This window comes from Salminus brasiliensis, chromosome 24 (genome assembly GCF_030463535.1).
Source record: "Salminus brasiliensis chromosome 24, fSalBra1.hap2, whole genome shotgun sequence".
Lineage (NCBI taxonomy): Eukaryota > Metazoa > Chordata > Actinopteri > Characiformes > Bryconidae > Salminus > Salminus brasiliensis.
The window spans coordinates 17,846,625-17,856,857 of record NC_132901.1 but is presented as its reverse complement, the minus strand read 5'-3'; the positions used below and the strand labels follow the sequence as shown (position 1 = coordinate 17,856,857).

The window sequence follows — 10,233 nt, the reverse complement described above, 5'->3', positions numbered from 1 at the left end:
CTCTATTAAAGGCCTCTGACTCTCATTTAGGAGAGCCACTCATCCTCAGCCTCTGAGAGGGAGAGAGAGACACAGAGAGAGAGAGATCAGTTTATATTCTAATAGCTCATCAAATGTATACTTACCATATCAATGAGAATAGCAACTCAGTGTAAAACATGAAGCCCAGTAGACCCGGCAGGTTAGCAGAGCTCCACCCAGTCTAAGTGATTGACAGCCTTTAAGAAGCTTTAAAGACCCCAGACCTCGCTTTTCCACTGAGCTTCAGTCGCCAGGTTTTAGCAGAACGTCGTTTTCCCTCACCCCCACCTTCGTCTCTCTCATCAGGAGCGCTTTGGAGACGCGCGTCCTCTTTTTCCACCTGTATTCCGGCCAGCCACGCCTTCCCGCGCTCGGATTGGTCGGCAGTAGCCACCGTCATCCCGTGCTCCGATTCGCCAGCGCTCCCACTCGCCGGTATGCCTGCATCCATTCCCGGCGAGCGGACTGCGTCTCTTAGCCAATCCGAGCGCAAGAGTGCGGGGCTTGGCGGAAAACGGGTGGAAACAAGCGGAGAAAGCGAGAGAAGAGCGAGTTGGAGACGGCAGGCGCACCGAGCGCGCACGGAGCTGCCCGATGCGAGAAGACCTCCGGCTTTCCACGCTTCATGCGCTGCATCCAAGGTAGGGAGCCCATGTGAAAGGAGCAATAAAGAATGGAGGGGCCAAATGGGAGCGGCATCGGCCCTCCCAACTCGTCCTGGGACGCAGGGGCTCCGTACTCCTCAGCTACGGCGGCGGGTCTTGCGGCACTGGTCACTTTCCTCATCCTGTTCACCGTGGTGGGCAACGTGCTGGTGGTCATCGCCGTGCTGACCAGCAGGGCTTTAAAAGCGCCACAGAACCTGTTCCTGGTGTCGCTGGCCACGGCGGACATTCTTGTGGCCACCCTGGTCATGCCCTTCTCGCTGGCCAACGAGCTGACGGGCTACTGGCTGTTTGGCAGCGCCTGGTGTGGCGCCTACCTGGCGCTGGACGTGCTCTTTTGCACTTCGTCCATCGTCCACCTGTGCGCCATCAGCCTGGACAGGTACTGGTCGGTCACAAGAGCTGTGGAGTACAACCTGAAGCGAACGCCACGTCGCGTGAAAGTGGTCATCCTCATGGTGTGGCTGGTGTCCGCCGTCATTTCGTCACCGCCCCTCCTGTCCACCAGCGGCCAGCCAGAGGGGTCGGAGCGGCCGCAGTGCGAGCTGAACGACGAGACATGGTACATCATCTCGTCCAGCGTGGCATCCTTCTTTGCCCCGTGCGTTATCATGGTACTTGTCTATATCAGAATTTACCAAGTGGCCAAAACTAGGACAAGAACCATGTCGGAGAAGAAGAAGCACAGCCTGGACGCCCCCACTCAGACAGAGAACGGCTTCAGCAGAGCCACACAGGTGGGGAGGCAAGAAGACAGGGAGAATGGACACTGTGTGACTATCCCAGGATGGCAGGGTAAGGAGGGTGTGCCTAGGATGTCGCCGAGCCACGAGGAACCGGAGGTCACCTCGTCATCGGAGAACAAAGCTCAGAAGGTGAGGGATCCGACCCCAAGCAGGAGTCAAGTCGATAGTCCAGAAGTTGGTGGGACTGGGCCAGAGCCTCCCAGGAGGACATCCCGAGCCGGCAGCAGGGCCAGGGAGCTTTTTTCCTCGCGGAGGAAGAGGAGTGGGCGACGGAAGAGCAGCAGCAGTAGCAGCAGCGTCAAGAGAAGGGCATCCCAGGTGAGGGAGAAGCGCTTCACCTTCGTGCTGGCCGTGGTCATGGGAGTGTTCGTGGTCTGTTGGTTCCCGTTCTTCTTCAGCTACAGCCTGTACGGTGTCTGCAGGCAGGCCTGCCAGATCCCTGATGCGCTCTTCAAGTTCTTCTTCTGGATCGGCTACTGCAACAGTTCCCTTAACCCTGTCATCTACACTATTTTCAACCAGGACTTCAGAAGAGCCTTCCACAAAATCCTCTGCTCACCATGGAAAAAATCCTTCTAGATGATATATATATATATAAATGACCCTTTATTAGCTTTGGAGGACATCACTCTAGACCACTGCACGCTCTGGAAGAAATGTTTCTACACAAGTGACCCTCTTTATACTCTGGAGAGCATCACTCCAGACCTCAACACATCCTTGAAGAAATCCCTCAAGAGACATGGCTCTCTTTAAGCTCTGGAGGACGCACTGCAAAAAAGGGATCTTGGCAAGTGAAACCATCCTAATTGTAGTTTATTCCACAACTGCTCTACATAAATGGACTAAAAATGAAAAAAAAAAATATTATATATATATATATATATATATATATATATATATATATATATATATATATATATATATATATATATATCCATATTCTAACATCCCTCTCCATCTTTAATAAGAAATGTGCTGGTTCTGACCAAACCTTCAGCTTATAATGATTTGGAGAATACTGTGGGAGCGAGGACAAAGAATTTTGGACTGGAGTTTGGGTGGCTTCAGCCTTCGTAGAAAGCCAGCCCCCCTTTGATAGATGACTTTTAGATGATATGATAGATGACAGGGTTAAGAGGGAGGTGACAGGGAGGTGGAGGGTTTCGCAGACTTGTCATAGTCACGTGAACAAGGAACAGATGGCATTTATAAGAGGTTAGAATAAAAATTCTGTTATTTCATAACTCCACTAATGGGTGTAACAATTCAAAAAATTTATGACTACATTTGAAATGACTGACATAAAGATAAAATATAACGACGACCGAAAAAACGTCCTTATGCAACATTGCAAAAGTACAGAATTAGATTTTTTTTCATTTGTGTCCTGATCTAACGCTTTTGCCACAGGCTAATCTGTCACTGTTAGATGACGTAAAACCGAGGTGCATTTTTAGATAAGCGCCGTTTTTGAGGTATTCTGTGGTCAGTGCTGTTCAGTAGTCAACTCAAGATCAATTCTCTTTTTGTTGGCTTCCTTTTATAGGTCGAACGGTATGATGATGAGGCTCTGTCTTCTAAAGTAGCTAATGCTAACCTTATATCCATGCATGGTTTTGGATCAGCCATCCAAAAACCATCAGCCATGGATCAGCCATGCTAGCAAACGGACCCCCACACAGGGCAGCAGAAGCGGCTTACTTTTTGATATGGATTAAACAGGGTGGTTCCTGTTTACTTTAGGATTGTACTTCCGTACCATATCATCACCACTACCACCTAAATGTGTAATATATTTGTAAAATTTTTCTTATTCATGATGGAAACTGAATGTAAGCGAATGCTGCTATGCTAAGCACAAGTTTTCTTCATTACAACTAGCCTACCTGTACTGTTAGCTCTGTGTTGTTGCAGTGCATCGGTCCACATGTCAACAAATCCTGCACCCATGAAATGGTTGTGGACTTTATACTTTTTTTTAAGGATTTATACTTTCTGAACTGTTCCCAGTCCACCAACAGTTGGTAATATTCAAGTACGAGGTTGGAGGCAGCAGTGACAGCATTACAACTTGTTGGGGTCAGGTTGTTTGAATCAAGCCTGGCTTCTCCAGTTTACTGCACTGCTCACTATAGCAATACCTCAAAAATGTCTCTTTCGGTGATATAAAGGGCTGATATGTTAGCCTGAAGTTAACACACTAGCCACAAGCTAACATGTTAGTCACGATACACGTATACAAAATGATACACTAGGATATATTTAGCTAGATGTTCTCACTTGCCAATATACCATTTTTGCTGTGCATGTCTTCCAACCAGTGGTCCTGTAGTCCACTTGCTCTGGACATTGTGGTCTTTGGTGGCATTCCCCTGTTCCAACTCCAACCTGAGTCAACAAACGAGCTAAGTGAGTGTGGTAAAGCAGGCATGCCCTGGAACGTGAAGGGCAGCATCACTCCAGGACCAGGGTTGGGAAACACTCTTTATAATCTATCTCAATGGGATCTTTCTACAGATCTGAAGCAAGTCGTTCCACAGTATATGGAGACTATTACTCGTCCTGGCATTGGTCAGTGCGCCTGAGGCAGCAAAGCCAGCGATCTTCCTTTCTTTCTTTCTCTTTCTCTCAGACTTGTCTGATTTCCAGAGATATTAAACAGTCAGACGAAGCATTAGAAGGGGACAACTGGAATATTTCAGGCTCCGGGGCATGAGTGACTAGACTGCTGCTCTATCTAAGACTGCCCGACATGGCTGGGTCAGAAAACGATGCAGAAGCACTGCGTTTCTCCGCCTCAGATTTCACTGGGCGTTTGATGGGCTTTGATTCTTCTCCAGCTGTTGTCGAGCCTGCAGCTTCGGACAAAGACGATGAGCAGCGGAGATGAGACGAAGCGGACCTGTGGGTGTTTCTACTGCAGTGTTAAGCGTAAAAGTTACAGATTTATTTTTTATGTGAACTCTGGATAAGCTGTATGAAATAAAAAGGATACCACCGCGCTCTGTGACTGAGTGCAGCTTGTTCTGCAGGAGCTGAGCATGAGCTTATTTCTGTAATTAATGTTTTTAGGCCTGAAGAAGAAGAAGAAGCTCAACATGTAATAGGATGAGGCTGGTGTCTACATGTGTGTATGTGTGTGTGTGGATTGGTGTGTGTGTGTGTTGGTGTGTGTGCATGCAGCTTTAACCTGACAGGTGCACTTTTTGTCTTTGATGTGGACTGCTGAGTCATGTGTTGCTCATTACCTTCGACCTCCATAGTCCAAGGGAAGAGAAGGAAAAGTGGTGCATGGAGGGGTCGGTGTAGTTGCTTGGGCACAGAGTGGCAGGATGCCACTGCAGGCATGTGATGTTTGTATTATTATTAATAATATTATTATTATTACTATTACTATTATTGTCATTAGTCTTCTGAAGGATAGTCCTTGGCAGTCTATTCAGTCACACTGGCTTGACAACTGAAGGTAACAAGCCTGATTCAATACTGTGACATTGATTCATAGGCTACATTTCATTCCAAAAGCATCCTGTGTATTGTTAGCTCCTACTTAGTTTCCAATTGGACAAGACAAACACCTATCAGCCATAACATTAGTACCGCTGACAGGTGAAGTGAAAAACACAGATTATCTTAATTTACAGTGACATCTGTCAATGGGTGGGATTTACGTATCGGCAGCATGTGAACAGCCAGTTCTTGAAAGCAGCAAAAATAAGCAAACATAAGAATCTGAGCCACTTGTGCTAGACGACAGAGCATCTCCAAAATCAATGCTCAGTATCTACCAAAAGTGGTTCAAGAAAGGACCACCACCGGTGGACCAGCAACAGCGTCAGGGAAACCTGAGGCTCACTGATGCGATCCATGGAGGCCCCACCTCACAGCTTGCAGGACTTACAAGATCTGCTGCTAACAACGCCACAGGGCGCCTTCAGAGGTCTTGTGGAGTTCATGCCTCGAATTGTCGGATCTGTTGTGGCGGCACATGGGGCACCAATTAAATATTAGGCAGGTAGTATCAATGTTATGGCTGATTGATGTATATACTGGCTATATATTTTCCCAATAATACACCCTCAAGGTCGTGCTAAACCATAAGACAGTGATTTCTAACTCTAGTCCCAGTGTTTACCCTGCTCTCAACACACCTGATCCAGATACATCATAAATCACCTGATCCAGATCATTCATAAGCCCTTCCTGAGCTGAAGGTAGTGTGTTAGAGTGGGAAATCACTAAAATGTACAGGGCCAGGGTTGGGAATCACTGTTGTAAGATAATGCTGCCAATAATCCAAAGTCCAGGACCCTGCCAATATCATTGTAGCATAACATGACTTTTTGTGTATTGTTGGGATTATACCACAGTTCTTTTCAGCGTACAACAGTTCATATCTAATATATTTTTAGGAAACAAAGAGAAGACTCACATTCTCACTAAAGAAAAATAGTGCCGCCCTGTAACACTAATTGAGTGCTGCTGTATTGAAACATTGAGGCTCATATAGACCTCTGTTTTCCACCTCATGGGTCAGTTTCCCCTTCTCCGTGTTTTGATTAAAGTCCATCCAGACTGGCGCTCTGCGGCTGGTGGCATATTGAGACAGACTTGCTTTAGGTTTGTGATTGCTGCTTGCTGGCATTGCTTGCTGTAAGGTGACAATATCAGTTCATTATAACTTTGACCTTTTCCAAAGCCTTCTTATTTGAGGCCTCTAACAATTTTTCTGTTATTTTTTACCAGCTTACTGCTCATTGCTACATCACAGGTTGGACTGATACTTACAGAGGCTGGTTCAGAGGGCCAATATCGTGGGATATTTGCACTTATGGAACGTCTCTCAGCCAATCAGATTGCTCACTGGCCTTTGCTAGGTGTCAGGCGAATACATCTATTGAGATATTCACCTTATATTCCATTTTTATTTACTTTGTGTTAGAAAGTCCGGTGCAACAGCGGATCCATTGATATAGATTCTAACCACAGTGATGATGTGCATCACACTGAGTGTATGATATGTTAGTTAGAGGGTGCCACAGTAACTGGAAGAAGAGATGAATTTCACTTGAACCGAAGTGCTATAAGTCCATACGTCTGCTCCTACCATTTTGCAGAGGAGAAACCAACAACAGAACGTCCTTACCCAGAGCAACTGCTCAATTATGCACAAGCTAAACTAGCTCTTAAGCTAACATCTGACCTGGTAGTCTCTCACCCAACGCATCTGCTTCACCAGAGCCTCATAACCAAGTTGCTCTTCCACAAATGGTAGGAGCAGACGTCTGGACGTTTGGGTGAAGCGCCGGTCACCACAGATGCAGGTCCTCTTCCTTTTTGAATGTGGTGTCCCACAACACTGATCTTTTCTGTTATATGGGAAAGCTAGTAAGTTATGCTCCAAATCAGTGAAACCCAGTTCCTGGAGGTACCTTACCCTGCAAATTTAAGAGCTTTCTCTGCTCCTAATTCAACCAATCAACATCCTTAACAAGTCCTTTCAGAATAGTCTGTTGGATTGTTGGTTTAGCACAGCTATCTACTTTATGACCAGTCTCCACAGCAATAGCCTACTTCACACTGCATTCATTCTGAATATGATACCTCCATAAATCATTCAATATGAAATGACCAGAAATTGCAACACAAAGGTGAAAGAAACAAACTCCTGAAAGTGGGCGTGGCAGAATAAGGTGAATTGAATCAGATTGCTTCCTGGCCATTGCTAGAGCTACTGGCACGCCTAGGACGACTCTCAGCCAATCAGATTGTCTGTTGCTACGTCAAAAGCAAGTATGAATGAATCCCCCTTACATAAATTACTCTAGAGTACTGGTATCAGGAAATATTCACACTCAATCATTTCTTCAACACATTTCTCAGCCAATCAGATTGCAGCTTGGCTGTTGCTACGTTAAAAGCGAGTAAGATGGCATGATGCTTACAGGAAGTGCCAGTATTGTGAGATATTGGCACTCCTAGAACGGCTCTCAGCCAATCAGATTTTTAGCCTTTTGCTGTGTCAAAAGCAAGTATCTCTGAATCCTCCTTAGATAAACTACGCTAGAGTACTGCTATCAGGAAATATTGGCACTCACAGAACATTTCTCAGCCAATCAGATGGCTGTTGCTATGGTAAAAGCGAGTGAGACGGCATGATCCTTACAGAGACTAGTGTAGAGTGCCAGTACCGTGAGATATTGGCACTTATAGAACGCCCCTTAGCCAATCAGATTGCTTTCTGGTCGTTGACAGGTTTTAGGCAAATACATATAGTGAGATATTGGCACTCCTAGGCTCTCAGCCAATCAGATTGCCACCTGGCGGTTGCTATGTTAATAAAACGAGTAAGAGGACATGATCCTTACAGATACTAGATCAGAATGCCAGTATTGTGAGATATAGGAGGCCTTTCGGCCAATCAGATTGTTTCCTGGTCGTAGCTAGTTTACAGGCGATTAAGGCAGACTGCCTGACAGCCAACTGGATTGAATGTCAGGGCAAACAGTGGTATTTACTGGAGGAGTTAATGTCTGATTTAGCTCCTTTACTGACATTACAGCAGGACTACACATACATAATGCATTTCTGAGGTGTGTTTGGCTACTTACTTAATAGAGCATTTTTCCCGAAATCCTTGACCAGACATTGGTCCTAGAGTGCCGTTGTAAATCAGAGTGTCAGGACTGTTGACCCCGGGAGTAAACTGGTCAAGTGGGAATTATGTCTATATGTGTGTGTGTGTGAGCCTAAATGCTAGTCTCTCTTGCAGCAATGCCCCATTTCCGAGCCAGATTTAAACCTCTAATCAGAGATATTTTCGCTCCGAGACGTTCCGAATCCTTTAGGAACAAGACGTTTGTCCCCTTCATTTAAACTCTTTTTTTTCCCTCTCTACAAAAGTGGGCCGATATCTCTCATGTGCTCTGCATATCCATTACATTTCTGCTGGTATTCTGACAGTAGCCTATACACTTCCCATATAGCTCTTCCCACCACAGCTATTTGAGTGGTTTGTGTTTGGGTGTACATTAACAGTGGACCGAGGACTCAGCAGTATTAATTTTTAATAATTAATTGATGATCAATACATCTTCCGTCCTGCTTGATTTTGTGTGTGTGTGTGTGTTTGTGTGTGGGAGAGAGAAGGACAGACAAAGACAGAGAGAGAGAGCATGCTGTAATGCTTTCTAGTGCGGGTAAACAGTGGTAGTGGTGTTTTCTCATAAGCAGCTTTTATTGTTCTGTTTGTGAGCAGTTTAATGTCAGAAACACACTCCGTACCGCCGTCTCTCCGAGCGCCTTCCTCGATTTAAACCACATAAAACATGTTAGCCTCACAAATCCAATCATGCCACCGATATGTGGATAGCGAGAGAGAGAGAAAGGGAGGGAGTGAGAGAGAGCGGGGAAAAAAGAAGTGAGTTAAACGATACACTGAGACGCTGCTCCCATTCATTTCTGAGAAAAAATGCAATATCGTTGGTTAGTCTGATCTCATTTTTTCCCCTGGTTTGATTGATATACAGTGCTGCCTTAGGTCGTAGGCCCCTAACCAAGCTGTCTAAATGTCTTAATCTGACCAGTAAGACACAATAATACAATAAAACAAGAAAGAACTGAAGAACTGACACTATGACCCAAGAATCATGACTTTGAATCCAGAGTCATGCTGTTCATGCCATCAGCAGCCAGAGCCTGGAAGAGCACAATTGGCCTACACTCTCTTGGTGGGCAGATGGCGCTCTCTCCCATCTTCACTCCCATTGTGATGCTGGCCAGCTCAGGCATCTGTTGGCTGATGTATGGGAGCTGGAGGTCCGGCACTTTCCTTGTGTTGGCTGCCTAGCGATGCTGCATTGGCGGCAGTTTGAAAAGACTTCAAATGTATTGAAGGAGGCATTAGGAGTGCTAGTGCTAGTCCTTTCCCCTTCTAGTGTTGGGAGCATTGCAAGTGATGAGGGTGGGGGGGGGGGGGGGGTTAGTGAGGTTAATTGGTTCAGCTGAATTGGGGAGAAAAAAGTAATTTTTTAAAAACTGAGTATACAGTACAGATTATCCAAAATCCTGAACACTATGGCTCTTGTCGCTGAATGCAATCAAATCCTCACAGCAATGCTCCAAAATCTAGTAGAGAGCCTTCTTCCCTGGACTGTAGAGACAGTTACTCCAACAACAGCAGGATCTACTCTTTTTAATGCCCTTGATTTCGGAAGAAAGAACGAATGAGCAAGTGTCCCAATACTTTTGTTCAGTTGTATATAAGACTTAAATCTACATAAATGTACATTTTTCATACTTTATTTGTTCATATTATTTATTAGAAGGCCTACTACAAGGGTGCCAGGTGACACCCTGTGCTAGCAGTGTCCCTTCTACCTGTAGCATCTGTAGCACTGGGTCCATTGCTATGGACAGTAATGTCCCCACTTAGAAAAGAACAGAAAGCCAACTGGAAGGTTTATCATTCAGTATATCAATCTTTTTTTACGTTGTTTTACTAAACACAAGGAAAACTCTGTGCTGCAGATGTGGCAGACCGGGATTAGGTCAAAACACAATGGAATATCCCTTTAATTTCATTTATGATGACACAGAAATTGCGCCACTCTGTTGGCGGGACATCTCCATTATACTCACCGTAGTGTGATATCCTCTTTAGACAGACTGAAAGTCTTGAGCTGATGGTGAACGAGTGAGACGGAGGGGGCAGGTGGGGTTGAGATGGAAGAAAAAAAATGATGACAGGCAAAGCTAATGAGACGTGGGTGTCGTGGGAGAGTTTGCACTATATGTCT

The 10,233-nt window shown here is 45.4% G+C and overlaps 1 protein-coding gene across 1 annotated transcript; it reads left to right on the top strand.

Annotated features, from left to right (window-relative positions):
• The first annotated feature begins 522 nt into the window (after positions 1–522).
• Positions 523–4,436, top strand: LOC140546936 (alpha-2C adrenergic receptor-like). Its single transcript, XM_072670410.1, has one exon. The coding sequence runs from the start codon at positions 695–697 to the stop codon at positions 2,009–2,011; it is 1,317 nt and encodes a 438-aa protein (XP_072526511.1). The 5' UTR covers positions 523–694; the 3' UTR covers positions 2,012–4,436.
• The last annotated feature ends 5,797 nt before the right edge of the window (positions 4,437–10,233 follow it).